The sequence below is a fragment of the Salmo trutta genome, chromosome 17 (genome assembly GCF_901001165.1).
Source record: "Salmo trutta chromosome 17, fSalTru1.1, whole genome shotgun sequence".
In the NCBI taxonomy this organism is placed as follows: domain Eukaryota; kingdom Metazoa; phylum Chordata; class Actinopteri; order Salmoniformes; family Salmonidae; genus Salmo; species Salmo trutta.
The window spans coordinates 40,109,157-40,134,137 of NC_042973.1; the positions used below are offsets into that span (position 1 = coordinate 40,109,157).

The 24,981-nt window shown below is 45.9% G+C and overlaps 1 protein-coding gene across 1 annotated transcript in view; it reads right to left on the minus strand.

The window, feature by feature from the left end:
- The window catches only part of LOC115152183 (transcription factor RFX4-like), a 35,313-nt gene that overhangs the window by 3,404 nt on the left and 6,928 nt on the right, over positions 1 to 24,981 (minus strand). Inside the window, exons 5-17 of the mRNA XM_029696765.1 lie at positions 23,272 to 23,333; positions 22,639 to 22,852; positions 20,178 to 20,255; positions 16,159 to 16,322; positions 15,454 to 15,554; positions 15,217 to 15,275; positions 14,943 to 15,087; positions 14,019 to 14,113; positions 13,271 to 13,388; positions 3,423 to 3,542; positions 2,900 to 3,055; positions 2,389 to 2,554; positions 1,941 to 2,079 (exon numbers count right to left, since the gene is read on the minus strand). Coding sequence (XP_029552625.1) covers positions 1,941 to 2,079; positions 2,389 to 2,554; positions 2,900 to 3,055; positions 3,423 to 3,542; positions 13,271 to 13,388; positions 14,019 to 14,113; positions 14,943 to 15,087; positions 15,217 to 15,275; positions 15,454 to 15,554; positions 16,159 to 16,322; positions 20,178 to 20,255; positions 22,639 to 22,852; positions 23,272 to 23,333 — 1,617 coding nt within the window. The remainder of the gene's footprint in view (positions 1 to 1,940; positions 2,080 to 2,388; positions 2,555 to 2,899; positions 3,056 to 3,422; positions 3,543 to 13,270; positions 13,389 to 14,018; positions 14,114 to 14,942; positions 15,088 to 15,216; positions 15,276 to 15,453; positions 15,555 to 16,158; positions 16,323 to 20,177; positions 20,256 to 22,638; positions 22,853 to 23,271; positions 23,334 to 24,981) is intronic.

Below are 24,981 nucleotides of genomic sequence, written 5' to 3' on the forward strand. Positions count from 1 at the left end.
GAAACACTTTAAACAAACACACCCCTGCCACGTCCTGACCAAACTACAATAACAAATAACCCCTTATACTGGTCAGGACATGACATTATTGAAGAATCACTATTGTTGACCAATCACCAACGAAGGGGCGTAGACTTTGGCTACCACTTATTGTGTGCCTGAACAGCCGAAAAAAACGTTGCCTAAGTCCAAAACGAACAGAAACGTCAAAATGTTTTCATAATATATGCATGAACTCTTCCGAACTGTTTGGGCTTGGAAGCATGCGGACGCCTTAAGTCGCTCTGGATAAGAGAGGAGAGGGGGATTCAGACTACTGACAACCAGCTGATCTCCTCCCACTACAAAGACGGGGAGGCTGGAGGACCCTTGACAGGAAATTACCATCAGAAGGGTCAACTCATACCACTCGCTGCTATGGCTAAAGGCATCAGTATGCTTCAGTTAAGCTGGTGCCTAGCTGAAATCGGCTAGCAGAACTGAGCAAGTGTGCTCGCATAATCCCTTAAAGGACATTTGCTTGAAATATGAGAAAAAAGTGGCAAGTACAAACAGTGGTAGTACTGTTTGTCCATCTTGATATGCCATAACCACTTTCTCAAAATAGTCAGAATTAATCTAAAATAACTCAAGAAATTGGACCAACATTTTTACCGAGGAGTTCTTAGTCGTGCAGTTTTACATCTAACTAAGATGTTTGGTGCAGTATTTCTCAAAGAAAGAATGTACATGAAAATGAGTCGTCTCTCATTGAAGGTCAACAAAGACTTTATTGAAGAATCCCTACTGTTGACCAATCACCGATGAAGGGGTGTAGACTTTGGCTACCAACTTCGGTTTGCCTCTAGAAAAAAGTGTGTGCCCGAACATCCGAAAAAACCCTCCCTGAAGTCCAAAATGAACAAATAAGTCACAAAATGTCATCATAATATATGCACAAACTCTTCCGAACTCTTTCAGCTGGGAAGCATGCGGACACCATAACAGTGTATGAGCTCCACCGACACCACCACAATGCTGCTGCACCGTCCTCCTCTCGCCTGCTCTTGCTCTTGTTGGATTCCTCTCTCTCTTCTTTCACACTCACTCTTGTATACCCCCCGGCATGCCATGCTACAGAGTGTGTTTTGCATACTAACAAGCCCCGTTCTCATTTACACATCCTGTTCATATTAACATTCCTCTCTGATTTACCGCCTTGTGTAAAATTCAACCTTACAAAAGCTAGGATAGAATTGACGCCTCGCCTACAACCCAACCAGGAATATCACATCTATATTACATAGGGACGTGAATAGATATCAGAGGGAGGTCTTTAGTGGCACATTGAAGAAAAATAAACAAGTATGCCTTCTGCGTCATTCTGCCTGATTCAATGTGTCAGTGGGTCTAGCGCCTCTAATGATGTACTATGGTTATTAGGTGATTTCACAGCTTTTCTCTGTCAAATAACCCAGCAGACTGTTTAATCTTTGTAATGGATTTGATACAGTGTTTCACTGGCTTTCTTCCCTCTCTGCTCTGACGTCAATGAAATACAATGGAGTCCACTCCAGGACCCAAGCCAAGAACAACTATTGTCACCAACAAAGTATTGCAGGTGTGGTGAACTGTGTGAAAAGTTGGAATTGTTGACTCTGTGGCTAAATTTCAGCATTATCAAACAGGCCAGAAAGATAAATGTTGGATGACAAAGGGTAAAGTGTTGAGCAAATATAAAGTCAATCTCGGCAACCAGAACCAAATGTTGTGTGTTTTCTGAGAGACTAATATCAGGCTAATGTAAGCTAACGCTTTTCGACTGGATGTGCGTAGTATAGTATAAAGTTACAGAATTTTCTCCACTGTGATTCCATCCAGTATACACCGTTAGCAGATTCTCAGGTGAATGTAGGTGATATGGTCTGATTTGTAATTTGGGAGTCCAAGTTTGGACTGACCTGTGCAGAAGTGCGGTGGTAGGCGGGATAGTGGAGGGGGGCAGGGATGCCCGGTTCATGGGCCAGACTGGGGTACTGGCTCTGGATGGAGTGGGGGTGCTGGTTGGAGTAGCTTCCGTAGTTATAGCTTCCAGTGAACCTGGAGAGCGTGCACAAAAACAGGTCAACATAATGTATTCAATGTAGTACTTTAAATGTTTTCATAGATTTTTTTTTACAAAATCAGATAACCCCTCTATGAGAGCTTATAACCCCTCTATAAGAGCTCATAATGCCCCTATACGACCTTATAACCACCCTATGAGAGCTCATAACCACCCTATGACAGCTCATAACAGCCCTCTATGACAGCTCATAACAGCCCTCTATGACAGCTCATAACAGCCCTCTATGACAGCTCATAACAGCCCTCTATGACAGCTCATAACAGCCCTCTATGACAGCTCACCCGTGTTCATCCCTGTGTGCGTAGACTGGCAGTCGATGGGCGGAGGAAGGAGGGGGCACTGGGGCACCACTGCGCATGCAAGGCTGCTGCTGTCCGCCCTCAGAAGGGGTGCCGCCTGATGTTGTCACTGTGTACGTAAGGGACCAGGTATATGACTGAACAGCTCCTGGCACACACACGTAACACATACACACACAGAGACAAAGGGATTGGCACAGAGGAATCTACCTTGCCATGACCCTTAGAAACCAAACCAATGCATGAGCACAGGCAGGATATGCCCATTCTAATAAATAATTTAATTCAACTGCTATGTATTAATTAATGACTCTGACATGATGTACTTTGTTGGACATGATTGTAACATTACCTACAGAACATGACCACAGACATGTGGGATTGCTTCTATAGTATTGTAGTTCCAGTCTAGTATTAGCTCAATATCCAAGCAACACTCCCCACTTACAGATTCCCTCCCCAGTCCTCCAGTGTTGCTGTCTGTCTCTCTCACCTGTGGTGGCTGTGGCCCCTGTGTATTCTGGGGACTGGGCAGCAGTGGGGGAGCTGGCGGCTGGGACCCCCACTGAGGTGACAGACTTGGCCGGGGAGAAGGGCCCTGGGGACGTGGAGGTGGGCGTGGTCTCCGTCAGCATCATCTCTTCCTCAGCTATAAGAAGGGGTCAGAGGTCAATAAACTATTCGAGAGACAGCAGGTTATTATGTTCTCAAGAGTCAGTGTACTTCATACAGCATTCAATATCAGTCTGTCAAAATACATGTTGTTTTTTGTTGTTGTTGTTAAAATGCATTTCTGGTTGTTTTTGTAGCCGCAGCAATACTGATGGTAGTCCTATACAGAAGTATTAGTAATATTATTATTATTAGTAATAGTAGGAGTAAAAGGTAAAGGTAGTAGAAATTCTAGTATTAGTAATTGTGATTGTGGTAATACTAATAGTTGCAGTGGCAATGCAGTGCTGTAGCAGTTTTGGAAGCAGTTCCCTTAGTAGTTGTTGACAGGGTGGGGGTCTGACCTGTGTTGCCCTCTGCCTTCATGGACCTCATGAGCTCGTTGGCCCTCTCCTGGCAGTGCAGGGACTCCAGCAGGTACAGTACATAGTCATCAAACATCAGGTGGATCAGGTGGAACGAGCCTACACACAGACAGAGAGAGAGGTGAGATTAAAGTTTCTGTATATTGACATACGCAGCTTAACAATGATTGTTTCAAGGGCACATTTCAATTATTCGCTTTTATCATCTAGAAGGCGGAGACAGTACAGATGCATCAAAGCTGGGACCGAGAGACTGATAAACAGCTTCTATCTCCAGGCCATCAGACGGTTAAACAGTCGCCACTGGCCGGCCTCCCGCCAGTACACTGTCCTTAACTTTCGTCACTGTTACTAGCCAGCTACCACCTGGTACTCTACACTGTACCTTAGAGACTGCTTTGCCCTATGTACAGTTGAAGTGTCACGTTCTGACCAGTATAAGGGGTTATTGGTTATTGTAGTTTGGTCAGGACGTGGCAGGGGGTATTTGTTTTATGTGGTTCGGGGTTTAATGGTATATGTATTTATGTAAGAGGGGTGTTTGATTTATGTGTTCCGGGGCTTTTGGGTAATGTTCTTGTTTTGTAATTCTATGGTTTTCTATGTTGTGTATTTCTTTGTGTTGGCCTGGTATGGCTCTCAATCAGGAACAGCTGTACATCGTTGTTGCTGATTGAGAGTCATACTTAGGTAGCCCTGTTTGACCTGTCCCTTTGTGGGAAGTTGTTGTTTGCGTAGCTGTGTGTGTAGCCTGCAATCCTGTTCGTTCGATCGTTTTCTTGTTTTGTTTGTGTTCAATAAAAGTCACTATGAGCACTCAACCCGCTGCGCCTTGGTCCACTACGTACGACGACCGTTACAGAACTTCCCACCACCAACGGACCAAGCAGCGGGCCCAGGAAGAGGAAGGATCCTGGGCCAGGGAGAGAAGGGAGTGGAGGACATTTTGGACATGGGAGGAGGTAATGACAGGGGACAAGACCCTGCCATGGAAACAGGTGGAGACAGCGAGGGAGGAACGGCAAAAGTGGAGCGAAGAGCGGGCCCAACGTAGGATGCATGAGAGGCAGCCCCAAGAAATGTTTGGGGGGGGGGGGCACACGGGTAGTTTGGCTGGGCCAGGGTTAAGCCCCAGGCCAACTCCCCGTGCTTATCGGAGGCAGCTTGTTACTGGTCAGGCCCCGTGCTATGGGGTGATGCGCACGGCGTCGAGGCCGAACATTCACAGGCCGGTGTGCACGGTGCCAGCGCCCCGCATTTTCCAGGGGGAAGCGGGCATCCAGCCAGTAAGGGTGGTGCCAGTGCTACGCTCAAGACCGCCAGTGCGCCTTCACGGCCCAGTGTATCCTGTTCCCGCTCCTCGCACTAGCCCTGAGGTGCGTGTTTCCAGTCTGGCACATCCAAAGCCAGCACCACGCACCAGGCCTCCAGTGCATCAGCCCAGTCCAACTCGTCCTGTTCCTGCTCCCCGCACTAGTCTTGGGGTGTGTGTATCCAGTCTGGCATCTCCAGTACCAGCCCCACGCACCAGGCCTCCAGTGCGTCAGCCCAGTCCAACTCGTCCTGTTCCTGCTCCCCGCACTAGCCTTGGGGTGCGTGTATCCAGTCTGGCATCTCCAGTACCAGCCCCACGCACCAGGCCTCCAGTGCGTCAGCCCAGTCCAACTTGTCCTGTTCCTGCTCCCCGCACTAGCCTTGGGGTGCGTGTATCCAGTCTGGCATCTCCAGTACCAGCCCCACGCACCAGGCCTCCAGTGCGTCAGCCCAGTCCAACTCGTCCTGTTCCTGCTCCTCGCACTAGCCTTGGGGTGCGTGCCTCCAGTCTGGTACCTCCACTACCAGCCCCACGCATCAGGCTTTCAGTGCGCAGTCCCCGTCCAGAGCTTCCGACGACAGTACCCCGTCCAGAGCTTCCGACGACAGTACCCCGTCCAGAGCTTCCGACGACAGTACCCCGTCCAGAGCTTCCGACGACAGTACCCCGTCCAGAGCTTCCGGCAGCAGTACCCCGTCCAGAGTGTCCGACGACAGTGCCCCGTCCAGAGTGCCCGGCGACAGTGCCCCGTCTAGAGATGGCCCACAGTCCGGAACCGAGTGAGACGGCCCGCAGTCCGGAACCGAGTGAGACGGCCTGCAGTCCGGAACCGAGTGAGACGGCCTACAGTCCGGAACCGAGTGAGACGGCCTACAGTCCGGAACCGAGTGAGACGGCCTACAGTCCGGAGCTCCCAGAGTCGCCCTACAGTCCGGAGCTCCCAGAGTCGCCCTACAGTCCGGAGCTCCCAGAGTCGCCCTACAGTCCGGAGCTCCCAGAGTCGCCCTACAGTCCGGAGCTCCCAGAGTCGCCCTACAGTCCGGAGCTCCCAGAGTCGCCCTACAGTCCAGAGCTCCCAGAGTCGCCCTACAGTCCGGAGCTCCCAGAATCATCCTTCTGCCTGAGGTCTACAGCGAAGTGCTTCAGCCCGAGGTCTACAGCGACGTGCCTCAGCCAGAGGTATTCAGCGGGGGTGGACAGGTTAGGTGGTGGACTAAGGCCAGAGCCTGAGCCACCTCCACAGTAGGAGGATTGGGGAGGGGGGGTGAAGCACGGGAACCGTCGGTGACGGCAGCCACCCTCCCTTCCCTCCCTTTAGTTTGGGGGGTTTATTTTGTGTTTATTTTTGTGTGAGGTGCATCCAGGGTCTGCACCTTTGGGGGGGGGGGGGGGGGGGTACTGTCACGTCCTGACCAGTATAAGGGTTATTGGTTATTGTAGTTTGGTCAGGACGTGGCAGGGGGTATTTGTTTTATGTGGTTCGGGGTTTAATGGTATATGTATTTATGTAAGAGGGGTGTTTGATTTGTGTTCCGGGGTTTTTGGGTAATGTTCTTGTTTTGTATTTCTATGGTTTTCTATGTTGTGTATTTCTTTGTGTTGGCCTGGTATGGCTCTCAATCAGGAATAGCTGTACATCGTTGTTGCTGATTGAGAGTCATACTTAGGTAGCCCTGTTTCACCTGTCCCTTTGTGGGAAGTTGTTGTTTGCATAGCTGTGTGTGTAGCCTGCAATCCTGTTCGTTCGATCGTTTTCTTGTTTTGTTAGTGTTTAATAAAAGTCACTATGAGCACTCAACCCGCTGCGCCTTGGTCCACTACGTACAACGACCGTTACATGAAGTCGGAAGTTTACATACACCAAATACATTTAAACTCAGTTTTACATTTAAACTCAATTCCTGACATGTAATCCAAGTAAAAATTCCCCGTCTTAGGTCAGTTAGAATCACCACTTTATTTTAAGAATGTGAAATGTCAGAGTAATAGTAGAGAGTGATTTATTTCAGCTTTTATTTATTTCGTTACATTCCCAGTGGGTCAGAAGTTTACATACACTCAATTAGTATTTGGTAGCATTGCCTTTAAATTGTTTAACTTGGGTCAAACGTTTCGTGTAGCCTTCCACAAGCTTCCCACAATAAGTTGGGTGAATTTTGGCCCATTCCTTCTGACAGCGCTGGTGTAACTGAGTCAGGTTTGTAGGCCTCCTTGCTCACACACGCCTTTTCAGTTCTGCCCACACATTTTCTATAGGATTGAGGTCAGGGCTTTGCGATGGCCACTCCAATACCTTGACTTTCGTCCTTAAGCCATTTTGCCACAACTTTGGAAGCATGCTTAGGGTCATTGTCCATTTGGAAGACCCATTTGCGACCAAGCTTTAACTTCCTGACTGATGTCTTGAGATGTTGCTTCAATATATCCACATAATTTTCCTACCTCATGATTCCATCTATTTTGTGAAGTGCACCAGTCCCTCCTGCATCAAAGCACCCCCACAACATGATGCTGCCACCCCCGTGCTTCACGGTTGGGATGATGTTCTTCGGCTTGCAAGCCTCCCCCTTTTTCCTCCAAACATAACGATGGTCATTATGGCCAAACAGTTCTATTTTTGTTTCCTCAGACCAGAGGACATTCCTCCAAAAAGTACAATCTTTCTCCCCATGTGCAGTTGCAAACCATAGTCGGCTTTTTTAATGGTGATTTTGGAGCAGTGGCTTCTTCCTTGCTGAGCGTCCTTTCAGGTTATGTCGATATAGGACTCGTTTTACTGTGGATATAGATACTTTTGTACCGGTTTCCTCTAGCATCTTCACAAGGTCGTTTGCTGTTGTTCTGGGATTGATTTGCACTTTTTGCATCAAAGTACGTTCATCTCTAGGAGACAGAACGCATCTCCTTCCTGTGCGGTTTTTAATGTTTTATTTCACCTTTATTTAACCAGGTAGGCTAGTTGAAAATAAGTCCTAATTTACAATTGCGACCTGGCCAAGATAAAGCAAAGCAGTGTGACACAGACAACAACAGAGTTACACATGGAATAAACAAGCCAAAAACACAACAAACAAGTCAATGACACAGTAGAAAAAAAGAAAGTATATATACAGTGTGTGCAAAAGGCATGAGGAGGTAGGCAATAAATAGGCCATAGTAGCGAAGAATTACAATTCAGCAGATTAACACTGGAGTGATAAATGAGCAGATGATGATGTGCAAGTAGAGATACTGGTGTGCAAAAGAGCAGAAAAGTAAATAAAAACAGCCCTGTGGCTCAGTTGGTAGAGCATGGTGTTTGCAACGCCAGCATGGTGTTTGCAACGCCAGGGTTGCGGGTTTGATTCCCATGGGGGGCCAGTATGAAAGAAGAAAAAAATGTATGAAATGTATGAATTCACTACTGTAAGTCGCTCTGGATAAGGGCGTCTGCTAAATGACTAAAATGTAGATGAGGTAGGTAGATTTACAGATGGATTATGTACAGCTGCAGCGATCGGTTAGCTGCTCAGATAGCTGATGTTTAAAGTTGGTGAGGGAAATAAGTCTCCAGCTTCAGTGATTTTTGCAATTCGTTCCAGTCACTGGCAGCAGAGAACTGGAAGGAAAGGCGGCCAAATGAGGTGTTGGCTTTGGGGATGATCAGTGAGATATACCTGCTGGAACGTGGGCTACGGGTGGGTGTTGTTATCGTGACCAGTGAACTGAGATAAGGCGGAGCTTTACCTAGCATAGACTTATAGATGACCTGGAGCCAGTGGGTCTGGCGACGAATATGTAGCGAGGGCCAGCCGACTAGAGCATACAGGTCACAGTGGTGGGTGGTATAAGGTGATTTGGTATCAAAACGGATGGCACTGTGATAGACTGCATCCGGTTTGCTGAGTAGAGTATTGGAAGCTATTTTGTAGATGACATCGCCGAAGTCGAGGATCGGCAGGATAGTCAGTTTTACTAGGGTAAGTTTGGCGGCGTGAGTGAAGGAGGCTTTGTTGCGAAATAGAAATACGATTCTAGATTTGATTTTGGATTAGAGATGTTTAATATGAGTCTGGAAGGAAAGTTTACAGTCTAGCCAGGCACCTAGGTATTTATAGTTGTCCACATATTCTAAGTCAGAACCGTCCAGGGTGGTGATGCTAGTCGGGTGGGCGGGTGCGGGCAGCAAACGGTTGAAAAGCATGCATTTTGTTTTACTAGCGTTTAAGAGCAGTTGGAGGCCGCGGAAGGAGTGTTGTATGGCATTGAAGCTTGTTTGGAGGTTAGTTAGCACAGTGTCCAAGGAAGGGCCAGAAGTATACAGAATGGTGTTGTCTGCGTAGAGGTGGATCAGGGAATCACCCGCAGCAAGAGCGACATCATTGATCTATACAGAGAAAAGAGTCGGCCCGAGAATTGAACCCTGTGGTACCCCCACACAGACTGCCAGAGGTCCGGACAACATGCCCTCCAATTTGACACACTGAACTCTGTCTGCAAAGTAGTTGGTGAACCAGGCGAGGCAGTCATTAGAGAAACCAAGGCTATTGAGTTTGCCGATAAGAATACGGCGATTGACAGAGTCGTAAGCCTTGGCCAGGTCGATGAAGATGGCTGCACAGTATTGTCTCTTATCGATGGCGGTTGTGATATCGTTTAGTACCTTGAGCGTGGCTGAGGTGCACCCGTGACCGGCTTGGAAACCGGATTGCACAGCGGAGAAGGTACGGTGGGATTCGAAATGGTCAGTGATCTGTTTATTAACTTGGCGTTCGAAGACTTTAGAGAGGCAGAGCAGGATAGATATAGGTCTATAGCAGTTTGGGTCTAGAGTGTCACCCTTTGAAGAGGGGGATGACCGCGGCAGCTTTCCAATCTTTAGGGATCTCGGACGATACGAAAGAGAGGTTGTACATGCTGGTAATAGGGGTTGCAACAATGGCGGCGGATAGTTTTACAAAGAGAGGGTCCAGATTGTCTAACCCAGCTGATTTGTACGGGTCCAGGTTGTGCAGCTCTTTCAGAACACTGCTATCTGGATTTGGTTGAAGGTGAAGCTGGGGAGGCTCGGGCGAGTAGCTGCGGAGGGGGGGGGGGGATGTTGGCCGGGGTTGGAGTAGCCAGGAGGAAGGCATGGCCAGCCATAGGGAAATGCTTATTGAAATTTTAGGTGGTGACCGTGTTACCTAGCCTCAGTGCAGTGGGCAGCTGGGAGGAGGTGCTCTTGTTCTCCATGGACTTTACAGTGTCCCAAAACTTGTTGAAGTTAGAGCTACAGGATGCAAATTTCTGCTTGAAAAAACTAGCCTTTGCTTTCCTGACTGACTGCGTGTATTGGTTCCTGACTTCCCTGAACAGTTGCATATCGCGGGGACTATTCGATGCTATTAAAGTCCACCACAGGATGTTTTTGTGCTGGTCAGTCAGGTCTGGAGTGAACTAAGGGCTAGATCTGTTCTTAGTTCTGCATTTTTTGAAAGGGGCATGCTTTTCTAAGATGATGAGGAAATTACTTTTAAAGAACAACCAGGCATCCTCGACTGACGGGATGAGGTCAATATCTTTCCAGGATACCCGGGCCAGGTCGATTAGAAAGGCCTGCTCGCAGAAGTTTTTTAGGGAGTGTTTGACAGTGATGAGGGTTGGTCGTTTGACCGCAGACCCATAGCGGATACAGGCAATGAGGCAGTGATCGCTGAGATCCTGATTGAAAACAACAGAGGTGTATTTGGAGGGCCAGCTGGTCAGGATAATGTCTATGAGGGTGCCCATGTTTATGGATTTAGGGTTGTACCTGGTGGGTTCCTTGATGATTTGTGTGAGATTGAGGGCATCTAGCTTAGATTGTAGGATGGCTGGGGTGTTAAGCATATCCCAGTTTAGGTCACCTAACAGAACGAACTCTAAAGCTAGATGGGGAGCGATCAAGTCACATATGGTGTCCAGGGCACAGCTGGGAGTGGAGGGTATGGTGGGGTGTGGGTACAGCGGCGGTAAGATCAGGCACTGAGTGATGATAAGAGAGGTTGCATCTCTGGAAATGCTGGTTATAATGGGTGAGGTCACCGCATGTGTGGGAGGTGGGACAAAGGATGTATCAGATGAGTGGAACTAGGGGCTCCATTGTAAACTAAAACAATGATAACTAACCTAAACAACAGTATACAAGGCATATTGACATTTGAGAGAGCCATAAAGCGAGGCATAAAGCAATCACAGGTGTTGATTGGGAGAGCTAGCTAAGACAACAACGGGTAAGACAACAACAGCTAATCAGCTAAAACAACAACAGGTAAAATGGCAATGAATGGGCAGGGAGGGTCGTTAACTACACACAGAGCCTGAGTTCACGGCTGGGGCCGACAGATAAACAAAAAATAAACAGAATTGAGTACCGTGATTAATGGACAGTCCAGCAGGCATCAGCTATGTAGCCAAGTGATCATAGGGTCCAGGGGACAGCAATAGATGGAACAGGGAAGCTGCGGATTAGTCGCTACTACGCTAGCACGCGCGCGACACGGCGTTTAAAGTTAGCAGTCCGAGGCTAATAGAAGCGTCTGCGCCGACATCCGACGGAGGCCGGTTGAAGGCACAGCAGATGGAGTATTCGTCGGCAGACCAGTCGTGGTGGTGTGGCGGGGCGCCGTGTCGACAAAGGATCCAAGCCAGATGACAAAAGAGGTATTGTAGTTGTAGTAATTTAGTTTGCTAGCCGGGAGATGCGCCTGGCTCACGGCTAACTGGTGCTAGCTTCGGGGCAGGGGGGTTAGCCACTATAGCCGCTCGGTAGCAGCGATGATCCGGTGCCAAGGTCCAGAGCTTACGGCAAGGATCCGGTGGAGTAGTGGATTCTAGCCGTGTCCGGGTGAACAACTGATTAGGCCGGGAGGTGGGCCTCAGGGATAGCTTCGGTACTAGGTAACTCTGTGGGTGCTAGCTAGCTGTGAAGATCAGGAGTAATGGTCCTGGGATTACGGCAGGAATCCGGCGTTGTAGTGGAGAGACAGTCCGATACTGGTAGGCTGGCGAGTATTATCCAGGCTAAAAAAAAGGGCTGGTATATGTGCAGAAGGTAAAGGCAACTAAACATAAATACAATATCCCATAACCCATAGGTGGAAAACATGCTACTTAAGTATGATCCCCAATTAGAGACAATGATTACTAAACTAGAACCCCACATAGAAAATATAAACTAGATTAACGCCCCAGTCACGCCCTGACCTACTCTACCATAGAAAATAAAAGCTTTCTATGGTCAGGACGTGACATACAGTGAATTATAAGTGAAATAATCAGTCTGTAAACAATTGTTGGAAAAATGACTTGTGTCATGCACAAGTAGATGTCCTAACCGACTTGGCAAAACTATAGTTTGTTAACAAGAAATTTGTGGAGTGGTTGAAAAACTAGTTTTAATGACTCCAACCTAAGTGTATGTGAACTTCCGACTTCAACTGTATATAGAGTCATTGAACACTGGTCACTTGAATACTGTTTTACCCACTTTATATGTATATACTGTATTCTAGTCATGGTTCATCCGATATAACTACTGCTGAACACACCTTTTCTCTGACCTTTCGGGCAGGCTTCGCAAAACTGCGGTACACCATTGATTGCATCATAGCTGCACACTCAACTGAACAGGCAGTGTGAGGGAGCAGAACGACTGGGCAGTCATTGTCATCAAAAGAGACAGGGGGGCTGTTTCTTGTTTCCTGGTACAAAGTCACTGCCCCAAATATGACAGCTGACCCCTGGGTCTGGTATGGGAGATGACTGAGACTGTCGCTGGGGAAGGAAAGGAGCGTGACACAATCGTGACATTGTGCTGGTCACTCCAGCCATCGTGCGCATAATAAACACCAGCAGCTATTCACGGAATGGAGCAGTGCAATATTGCTTGGTCATAAAATTTAAAAGATAGGCAAACACATTGGGGAAGGGGGGGGTAGCCATTGTTAATTAACTGTTTTTGCACAGAGAGCTGCTTTATCAAAACACTGCAACCAGCTGTGGCTTTGATATTTACAGACAGGCCTGAAGGGGAGAGGAGAGGGAAGGGGAGTCATTTTTTTAAACATTTTACAGCCCCTATATATTTCAGTGCCTTCGTCATGCACCGCTAGCTAGTAAAGTAAAGGCTTGGGGTGCCATGCCAACAAGGCAGCCATCTTACGACCACGCTTTCCCCGTTTTGGATTGGGAGAACAATCGAAGGGGATTCTCTGCTGAGTCTGCGCACAACTTTTCTTATTATCATTTCCCAAAAATGGGGCGAGGGGCTTAAACTACTTTTGGACCTACGTGCATAGTAGCATATTCATATCTCAGTTGAGCATGTTTTTGGATAATACCCTGGTTAATATGTTAGTGTTCTTCAAAGTATTTTCTAGTCAACTACTGTCTGACATTAGTGACACCAGCAACATGCTCCAATAACATTACATAACCCCCCGAAAACAAACTTTTTTTCCCCTCCTCGGCTGATACATGCCCCAGCCCAATGCTAGATCCAACCACTCACCGAAGCTAGGCGCACTGTGGAGGGTCATATCCCGGATGACTCGTGTCCCGAAGCAAGACCACATGAGCAGGAACTGCTGAGCCACCTTCTTCAGGCACCCAGGCCTCTTCCCTGCCACCTAAAGTGGACATTTCCATGAGAAAAGAAGGGGAAGGGTTGGGGAGGGAGAGAATTAACCCCTGGGTTCGTATTGGGGCTTAACCCTCAGGAACGAAAAACATGTCAACAAGTTAACTATTTAATTTGCCCCTGGGGACAAGCCTTCCCATTGAACCATTGTCTGGGGAGTCCAGGACGTTGCCAGGGCAACAACATTTTACAAGCCCATATCTGGAGCATAATGGCCGCAAATGGGAGCCATGAAGACATCATTAACTAGGAGAGTGGCTCTGCGTCAGCATGGAGAAACGGATATCATTCAAATGCATAGTTTATTTTTAAAGGGCCATAATCCCATAATCCATAATTTTCTGTATAAATATACTTCAACAATAAAATAACACATTGTCGTCCAGAATGGCCTTGGTAAATGTAACACACACTGTGGACATTTTTAGCGGGACAATTGAAGAGGTTATTTCTAGAGTTTCCACTTACGAACAGCATACACCATGCTGTAACAATAGTAGAAAGCACATGCCTCAAGAGGATGTCTGGATGTTTTCTGATGCTATATCCTAGATCTTAACAGGGCATAAAAAAATATATGTTTTTGTGGAAATATGAATTCATGAGTTCTTTAACTGACCTTGACAACACAGCGGTCCACCATGGAGTCCAGCCACTCTATGTAGCCCTCTATAGGAGACTGCTCCTCCAACAGACGGTCAAACTCCTGGTACACTGAGAGAGGAAGGAGACGAGAGCTGCATCTAGCCACAGTTTGTCAACACATAGCCTATGTCATTATTCAGGCCACATACATTTGTAACTGGTGAAGAAAGTCCCATACTTGTCTACACAGATGAGAGCCTTGACAGATAGCAATTTGGATCAAATTAAGAATTGGAAAAATTGTAGTGTGTGGACCTAAATAACCATTACTTAAATCAATCAAACTACCAAAACCAGCAGCATATACAGTATGTCTTGTATATGGCTATGTATCTTATTTGTTGTTATAGTGCATCATTTCTCTCTGTCTAATAGAACAAAATGAGAGTTATTTATGCGACACCAGCCAATCTGTGACCTGTGACCCTATCACGGCCATTTCAGAGGGATACTGCTGAAATGAATTTGAGATGCTCCACGGGGTGTTTCAGAGCAGAGTCGACTTGCTTAACCTTTCAGCCTCCATCATTATGGCTTGACTTTCCTGGCCGTGGGAATGATTGTCCAATGGGTGACATCTACTGTGTGTTATTGGCAGCTGTGTTGTGTGGGTGTGTGGGAATGAAGTTCATTTCTCTCCTACAATGCATGAAGGAGAGCAAGCAATTTAAGTAAAGTGTATTGGAGCTCAAGAGGGTTGTTTAGAATGGGGATTCTAGACTTTGGGACTAAACGTAACTTAATGTGAATGCTGTTACAGGGATTGTGTGTGTGTGTGTGTGTGTGTGTGTGTGTGTGTGTGTGTGTGTGTGTGTGTGTGTGTGTGTGTGTGTGCGTGCGTGTGTGTGTACATAAGTCATTGTCTGCGTCCCTACGTGTGTGCTTGTCTTGCCCTTACAGTGGATGATGAGCCGCCGTTGCTCCTCCCGTGTGTCCTCCATGGTGTAAAGTGTCTGCTTGGTGATGCTGTTCAGGTCCACGTTCCTCCAGTCCTCCATCATCTGAAAGGTGATGTCTGCACTGTGGATCACCGTCCGCGACGCCTTCCCAGAGACGCATCAACACACACGTTATTAGATAGTGCATTATTAGATAGTGATACACACTGCACATACTTTTATCAGTCATATCTTCATATGGATTTCATTACATTGATACAGGGATATAGCTACCTGACATAGATGGTTCAAAGATGTCTGCCGCTTGAGAACCTGAGAAAATCTTCTAGATACTGTGGATTAAAGGGAGAGGAAATATGAACTGTTGTGCTTTATACAGAATACCATTTAGCTATCGGAACCAGTATTCTAAAATCGGCGCTTTCTTCTTATTCTAAGACTCAGTATATCATCGTTGTTGTCATAATAGGAGTAAGAGTAACAATGCTATTTTTCAATGCTGACACCTACATTCGAACTTGATATTCCTCAGGTTTTCAGGCAGGTCGTGAAGTGCTACTTTAAGCCACTCATCCAGCTGTTTGGCAAACTTCCGGATAACCTGGGTCAAACTGGATCAACACACATAGAGTACATCTAAATTACATCACAAATAACGAGGCAAAATGAGAGCTTGGGACTATAAGGTTCTATCTGCATTTTTGCCGAAAAATTAGTTATTGACATAGCCTTGTTCTGTTCAATGTTCTCTACCCATATACTCTAAATACCCCAATTCATGTTGTTAAGTTAAAAAGAAGATCAAAATTGCTGACACCATTCAAACCAATGAGGGTTCAGAACTTTAAAGCCAATTGTCTCAGAATCATCTTTAGGCAGATAGAACCTTATAGTCCCAACCCTCTGGGCACAGATGTCATTTCAACTTCTATTCCACGTTGGGTCAACGTAATTGTATAACGTGGAAACAACATTGATTCAACCAGTGTGTGCCCAGTGGGAAGCTTTCGAAATGGCAAGTTTGCCATGTCAGTCTTTTTAAACAAACAATATACAGGTCAAAGTATGTTTAAAACAAGTGTGTGGATCTCATGGACTGTCAGTCTTTGCATTCATAGATCTGTATATGAATTTGAAATGTTGGGCTGAAACACAGGATTGTGGTATTAGTCATCCCTGGGGAGTGGATAGGAGCGACAGTGCACACTCACTCACCTATCAGGCAGTGCTTGAAGGACTGTGGGCATGAGAACCCCAGAGATTGCCTTATAGAGGATGGAGTCACAGACGCCCACAATGTTGACCACAGTGGAGGAGCCCAGGACAGGGAGCATGTGGGGGGGCATGCCCTGCCAAAAGTGCAGCAGGAAGCTCTGGACCTGGAGACACCCAAGAGAGGAGGGTTATAGGTGGGTTATTGTCTTAACATCATATACAATACACCTAGAAAGACGTAAACAATATTTCTCATGAGATGAATTCAGGTTAGAAGCAGTTTCTTGCGATAGACTGTTAGCATAAACATTTGATTAAGGGTTATGAGATTAGATCATGAAAATGGAAGGTTTTAATTTGGAAGCTCATGATCTTTTTCTTTTTTTTACCAATTTCAACAAGAGAATAAAAAAAGTCCACAAAGAAATAACCACAAAGACCTGTTCCATTTAGTGGGACTGGTAAATAAAGGGGCATCATTTATTTTATTTATTTATTTCACCTTTATTTAACCAGGTAGGCTAGTTGAGAACAAGTTCTCATTTACAACTGCGACCTGGCAAAGATAAAGCAAAGCAGTGCGACACAAACAACAACACAGAGTTACACATGGAGTAAATAAACATAGTCAATAATATAATAGAAAACGTCTATATACAGTGTGTGCAAATGAGGTAGGATAAGGGAGGTAAGGCAATAAATAGGCCATAGTGGCAAAATAATTACAATATAGCAATTAAACACTGGAGTGACAGATGTGCAGAAGATGAGTGTGCAAGTAGAGATACTGGGGTGCAAAATAAATAAAACAAATAACAGTATCGGGATGAGGTAGTTGGATGGGCTATTCACAGATGAGCTATGTACAGGTGCAGTGATCTGTGAGCTTCTTTGACAGCTGTTGCTTAAAGCTAGTGAGGGAGATATGAGTCTCCAGCTTCAGTGATTTTTGCAGTTCGTTCCAGTCACTGGCTGCAGAGAACTGGAAGGGAAGGTGGCCGAAAGAGGAATTGGCTTTGGGGGTGACCAGTGAAATATACCTGCTGGAGCGCGTGCTACGGGTGGATGCTGCTATGGTGACCAGTGAGCTGAGATAAGGCGGGGCTTTACCTAGCAAAGACTTATAGATGACCTGGAGCCAGTGGGTTTGACGACGAATATGAAGCCAGGGCCAGCCAACGAGAGCATACAGGTTGCAGTGATGGGTAGTATATGGGGCTTTGGTGACAAAATTGGATGGCACTGTGATAGACTGCATCCAATTTGCTGAGTAGAGTGTTGGAGGCTATTTTGTAAATGACATCGCCAAAGTCAAGGATCGGTAGGATAGTCAGTTTTACGAGGGTATGTTTAGCAGCATGGGTGAAGGATGCTTTGTTGTGAAATAGGAAGCCGATTCTAGATTTAATTTTGGATTGGAGATGCTTAATGGGAGTCTGGAAGGAGAGTTTACAGTCTAACCAGACACCTAGGTATTTGTAGTTGTCCACATATTCTAATCCAGAACCGTCCAGAGTAGTGATGCTGGACGGGCGGGTAGGTGTGGGCAGCGATCGGTTGAAGAGCCTGCATTTAGTTTTACTTGCATTTAAGAGCAGTTGGAGGCCACGGAAGGAGAGTTGTATGGCATTGAAGCTCGTCTGGAGGTTAGTTAACACAGTGTCCAAAGAAGGGCCAGAAGTAAACAGAATGGTGCCATCTGTGTAGATGTGAATCAGAAAATCACTAGCAGCAAGAGGGACATCATTGATGTACACAGAGAAAAGAGTCGGCCCGAGGATTGAACCCTGTGGCACCCCCATAGAGGCTGCCAGAGGTCCGGACAACAGGCCCTCCGATTTGACACACTGAACTCTGTCTGAGAAGTAGTTTGTGAACCAGGCGAGGCAGTCATTTGACAAACCAAGTCTGTTGAGTCTGCCGATAAGAATGTGGTGATTGACAGAGTCGAAAGCCTTGGCCAGGTCGATGAATACAGCTGCACAGTATTGTCTCTTATCGATGGCAGTTATGATATCGTTTAGGACCTTGAGCGTGGCTGAGGTGCACCCATGACCAGCTCGGAAACCAGATTGCATATAGGGGAGAAGGTACGGTGGGATTCGAAATGGTCGGTGATCTGTGTGTTAACTTGGCTTTTTAAGACTTTAGAAAGGCAGGGTAGGATAGATATAGGTCTGTAGCAGTTTGGGTCTAGAGTGTCTTCCCCTTTGAAGAGGGTGATGACCGTGGAAGCTTTCCAATCTTTGGGGATCTCAGACGATACGAAAGAGAGGTTGAACAGGCTAGTAATAGGGGTTGCAACAATTTCAGCAGATAATTTTAGAAAGAGAGGGTCCAGATTGTCTCGCCCAGCTGATTTGTAGGGTTCCAGATTTTGCAGATCTTTCAGAACATCAGCTATCTGGATTTGGGTGAAGGAGAAAATGGGGGAGGCTTGGGCAAGTTGCTGTGGGGGGCGCAGGGCTGTTGACCGGGGTAGGGGTAGCCAGGTGGAAAGCATGGCCAGCCATAGAAAAATGCTTATTGAAATTCTCAATTATCGCAGATTTATCGGTGGTGACAGTGTTTCCTAGCCTCAGTGCAGTGGGCAGCTGGGAGGAGGTGCTCTTATTCTCCATGGACTTTACAGTGTCCCAGAACTTTTTGGAGTTTGTGCTACAGGATGCAGATTTCTGTTTGAAAAGGCTAGCCTTTGCTTTCCTAACTGCCTGTGTATATTGGTTCCTAACTTCCCTGAAAAGTTGCATATCGCGGGGGCTATTTGATGCTAATGCAGTACGCCACAGGATGTTTTTGTGCTGGTCAAGGGTAGTCAGGTCTGGAGTGAACCAAGGGCTATATCTGTTCCTGGTTCTACATTTTTTGAATGGGGCATGCTTATTTAAGATGGTGAGGAAGGCACTTTTAAAGAATAACCAGGCATCCTCTACTGACGGAATGAGGTCAATATCCTTCCAGGATACCCGGGCCAGGTCGATTAGAAAGGCCTGCTCGCTGAAGTGTTTTAGAGAGCGTTTGACAGTGATGAGTGGTGGTCGTTTGACCGCAGACCCATTACGGACGCAGGCAATGAGGCAGTGATCGCTGAGATCCTCGTTGAAGACAGCAGAGGTTTATTTGGAGGGCAGGTTGGTTTGGATGATATCTATGAGGTTGCCCGTGTTTACGGATTTGGGGTTGTACCTGGTAGGTTCATAGATAATTTGTGTGAAATGGAGGGTATCAAGCTTAGATTGTATGATGGCCGGGGTGTTAAGCATGTCCCAGTTTAGGTCACCTAACAGCACGAGCTCTGAAGATAGATGGGGGGCAATCAATTCACACATGGTGTCCAGGGCACAGCTGGGGGCAAAAGGTGGTCTATAGCAAGCGGCAACGGTGAGAGAGACTTGTTTCTGGAGAGATGGATTTTTAATAGTAGAAGCTCAAATTGTTTGGGCACAGACCTGGATAGTAAGACAGAACTCTGCAGGCTGTCTCTGCAGTAGATTGCAACTCTGCCCCCTTTGGCAGTTCTATCTTGTCGGAAAATGTTATAGTTAGGGATGGAAATTTCAGGGGTTTTGGTGGTCTTCCTAAGCCAGGATTTAGACACGGCTGGGACATCCGGGTTGGCAGAGTGTGCTAAGGCAGTGAATAAAACAAACTTAGGGAGGATGATTCTAATGTTAACATGCATGAAACCAAAGCTTTTTAACTGTTACAGAAGTCAACAAATGAGAGCGCCTGGGGAATGGGAGTGGAGCTAGGCACTGCAGGGCCTGGATTAACCTTTACATCACCAGAGGAACAGAGGAGGAGTAGGATAAGGGTACGGCTAAAGGCTATAAGAACTGGCCGTCTAGTACGTTTGGAACAGAGAGTAAAAGGAGCAGGTTTCTGGGCGCGATAGAATAGATTCAAGGCATAATGTACAGACAAAGGAATGGTAGGATGTGATTACAGTTGAGGTAAACCTATGCATTGAGTGACGATGAGAGAGATATTGAGATGGACAGATATAAAAAGTGGCTTGCCTCGTCAAAGTTTGCGCGTATTACTGTATCCAGTATTCTCTGGCAGTGAGTTCGGTACATCATGATGAACGTTGACACCTGTGGGAAAAGGTAGAGCACGCTAAGTACGCAGTGCATTCGGAAAGTATTCAGACCCCTTGACTTTTTCCACATTTTGTTACATAACAACCTTATTCTAAAATGTATTAAATAGTTTTTTTCCTCATCAATCTACACACAATATCTCATAATGACAAACCAAAAACAGCTTCTTAGAAATGTTTGCAAATGTATATATATATATATATATAAAAAAAACTGAAATCACATTTACATAAGTATTCAGACCCTTGACTCAGTATTTTGTTGAAGCACTTTTGGCAGCGATTACAGCTTTGAGTCTTCTTGGGTATGACGCTACAGGCTTGGCACACCTGTATTTGGGGAGTTTCCCCCATTCTTCTCTACAGATTCTCTCAAGCTCTATCAGGTTGGATGGGGAGCATCGATGCATAGCTATTTTTAGGTTTATCCAGAGATGTTCAATCAGGTTCAAGTCTCTGACAGGGCCACTCAAGGACATTCAGAGACTTGTCCTGAAGCCACTCCTGCATTGTCTTGGCTGTGTGCTTAGGGTTGTTGCCCTGTTGGAAGGTGAACCTTTGCCTCAGTCTGAGGTCCTGAGCGCTCTGGAGCAGGTTTTCATCAAGGATCTCTCTGTACTTTTCTCCGCTCATCTTTCCCTTGATCCTGACTAGTATCCCAGTCCCTGCCGCTGAAACACATCCCCACAGCATTATACTGCCACCACCATGCTTCACCATAGGGATGGTGCCAAGTTTCCTCCAGACGTGACGCTTGGCATTCAGGCCAAAGAGTTCAATCTTGGTTTCATCACTCACAATTTTGTTTCTCATGGTCTGAGAGTGCTTTAGGTACCTTTTGGCAAACTCTAAGCGGACTTTCATGTGCCTTCCGTCTGGCCACTCTACCATAAAGTCCTGATTGGTGGAGTGCTGCAGAGATGGCTGTCCTTCTGGAAGGTTCTCCCATCTCCCAGCTCTGTTAGAGTGACCATCGGGTTCTTCGTCACCTCCCCGACCAAGGCCTTTCTCCCCCGATTGCTCAGTTTGGCCGGGGGGCCAGCTCTAAGAAGAGTCTTAGTGGTTTCAAACTTCTTCCATTTAAGAATGATGGAGGCCGCTGTGTTCTTGGGGACCTTCAATGCCGCAGAAATGTTTTGGTACCCTTCCCCAGATCTGTGTCTCGACACAATTCTGTCTCGGCGCTCTACGGACAATTCCTTTGAACCTCATGGCTTGGTTTTTGCTCTGACATGCATTGTCAACTGTGGGACCTTATATAGACAGGTGTGTGCCTTTCCAAATCATGTCCAATCAATTGAATTTACCACAGGAGGACTCCAATCAAGTTGTAGAAACATCTCAAGGATGATCAATAGAAACAGGATGCACCTGAGCTCAATTTCGAGACACATGGTAAAGGGTCTGAATACTTATGTAAATAAGGTATTTCTTTTAAAAATGTTGTCTAAATTTGAATCTGTACAAAAGAGTGGAGGAAACTCCCCAAATACAGGTGTGCCAAGCCTGTAGCGTCATACCCAAGAAGACTCAAGGCTGTAATCACTGCCAAAAGTGCTTCAACAAAGTACTGAGTAAAGGGTCTGAATACTTATGTAAATGTGATTTCATTTTTATTTTATTTAAATATACATTTGCAAACATTTCTAAAAACCTGTTTTTGCTTTGTCATTATGAGGTATTTAGATTGTGTAGATTGAGGGGGGAAATGATTTAATCCATTTTAGAAAAGTCTGTAACGTAACAAAATGTGGAAAAAGTCAAAAGGTTTGAATGCTTTCTTAATGTACTCTAAATGCATGGCAATAACGTGGTCCAAGTCTGTAACACACTGCTACTTATCAAAGGGACATACTGTTTCTTAGTGACTTTCTTAGTGAATGACCAGGATGCTGCTCCAGTTAGGATGTATTCTAATCAGGGAACTAGATTCAACTACAATATTTATACGGAAGCTAGTGTTTTCAAGTGATATAATACACAAAGGGATTGATACAAAAAACAAGACAATAAATCCCTTCCAAAAGCCTCAGCAGCGATAAATACCTGCAACAGGTCCCACACCAAAACTATGTTACATAAAACCGGCTTTAGAGATCAGCAACTCATAAACCATTGAAAATGATGACCCCCTCTTTTAAAAGCAGGACAGCTAGAGCTTGTCCTTTGTCCCGCACTGGATCTTATTATCTCCCCACAAGATTAAGAGTTAGTGAGAAGCCAGAAACATATAAATCCTCAAGGTCCTTCTTCTCTTAACCCAGACTCAGTGAAGGTCCGGGTCAGATAAAAGGAGAGAGCCAGAGGGTGCGAGAGGGACGATAGGTTGGCTGGACGAAAGAGGAGGGGGTTGTGGGACGTTTTAGAGTCCTGCTTACCTTCTCTTCTGACAGACTGGTGGGCAGATTTAGGTCTTTGACATTTGGAAAGTCTGGCAGGAGCGTCCCCAGTTTGGAGCGTGGTGAATACGCCACTGTCTGCTTGGTGACCTCCTTTTTGCCCGTCTCGTTCACCCACGCTGCCCCCTTCTTGGAGTACATCACATCGTAGTACTGGGAACTCTCCTTCACAGCGATGCCATAGTAGTGGTACCTTTAGGGAATAGTTGTTAGAGACGTGTAAAAATGGAAAATAAAGTTTTCACAGTCATCTTTTCTTGCTGTGGATTTATTTGACCAACATTTCCACTAAAGAGCCTTAATCGGGGTGTGAGGGTATGGCATGTCATCATAGGATTTTGAGGGGTTGCATCCTCAAATAGTGAAGAGTACTGGCTTGAAGAATCCTTAAAAGCAGGCTCTCACTCTTCACTATCTCCATCCAACTATCATTCTCCGATACTGAGTATTTTTTCGTTGAAAGGCTGAGCTTTTAACTTTCATCATACAAAACAATGGCATTTCTCTTGAATTAATGAAAAAAGTCCTGAAACCAATGCGCACAAAGAAGGACATGACAGCTTATGCATTGAGGAATTTTGATCAGAAAAGTAGAAAACAACGTTGACTTACTTTGACTGTCCCCTGGTCCCCAGTCTTCTTGTGGTTAGTTGTGGAAACTGTTGTCTAATAATCTGTTAGAATCAGAGAATTAGAAGTGTATCAATTATTTTTCCTCTGTGAGGTTCTTCATGCTTTTTGATGTGTATATCCCCCATGTAAAGCACCTATTAAAAATGCATTATCACTCTTGACAGGATATCATACTGTAGATGTAAAGGAAGAGATACACTAAAAGGACAACCCGAGAAAAAAGTCCACAATTTCCTCAGCTAGCGGCTGAAGTAACTACCCCATCCAGAATTATCAATATTCTTGTACAGCTCAAAGAATGACAGGAAAATCTATATTGAACATATCAATGAATCAAGTGAAAGTAGCTCAAATGTTTTGGGTTAGTATCTGTTTAATGAGGTCTGTTCTGGATGGGAAGAGCTGTGAAGTTCCCAGAGCCTTAACCCCAGGGAGGTCTGTATTGGAGAAAAAGGCTTTGAGAACCATACATTTTTTTTACATGTTCAGGGGTATTATTTTTTATATATTAAAAACCTCAACAAAATCTCTCCCCTCCCCCTCTTTCTTTTTGTCCATGAGATTGGCTCCTTGGTTCAGCTCCCGGTGCAGAAACTTTAGCAAACAGTGGAGCTTTCCATTGTGCGGGATGAAAAAAGAGGCCAAGCTGTGAAGTTTCTGTCAGGCCCCGCTTGATAAATGAGCAGACAGGGAGGCAGCCCAGGCCCTTGCTCGTTTTTTTGTCCCGAATCAATGAAGCCTTCCTAAAGGACACCCCACACTGCTCCAGCCACTGATCTAACATTCCGCAACATCTCACCCTTCCAGATTTCCTTTAATTACACATTAATCCAGGCCCCTTCTCTTTTTCAATATCCTCTGACAGGAGCTGGGGAGGTGTGGGGTGGGGTGGGGGAGTGGGATGAGGATGGGGCTGGGGGTCAGGGTCCGGGTGTTCGGGGTGGCTGGGTAGACGGGCTTCTCTGGGTTTCAGGAACAGAGGCGAGCATGTTTACTCTAGCTGTGTAATCAGTCCAGCGGTTTTCAGAGGAACCATCAGTGGGCTGTTCAGTTGGCTCTCAATAACTACAGTACTTTCGGAAAGTATTCAGACCCCTTGACTTTTTCCACATTTTGTTAGGTTAGGTTGTTATTCTAAAATTCATTAAATCGTTTTTTTACCCCCTCAACATCTACACACATTACCTCATAATGACAAAGCAAAAACAGGTTTTAAGAAATTGTTGCTAAATTATATATATGAAAAAAACAGAAAACAGAAAACATATTACATTTACATAAGTATTCAGACCCTTTACTCAGTACTTTGTTGAAGCACCTTTGGCAGCGATTACAGCCTCGAGTCTTCTTGGTTATGACGCTACAAGCTTGGCACACATGTATTTGGGTTGTTTCTCCCATTCTTCTCTGCAGATCCTCTCAAGCTCTGTCAGGGTGGATGGGGATTGTTGCTGCACAGCTATTTTCAGATCTCTCCAGAGATGTTTGATCGAGTTTGATCCGGGCTCTGGCAGGGCCACTCAAGGACATTCGGAGACTTGTCCTGAAGCCACTCCTGTGTTGTCTTGGCTGTGTGCTTAGGGTCGTTGTCCTGTTGGAAGGTTTCCTCCAGATGTGATGCTTGGCATTCAGGCCAAAGAGTTCAATCTTGGTTTCATCAGACCAGATAATCTTGTTTCTCATGTTCTG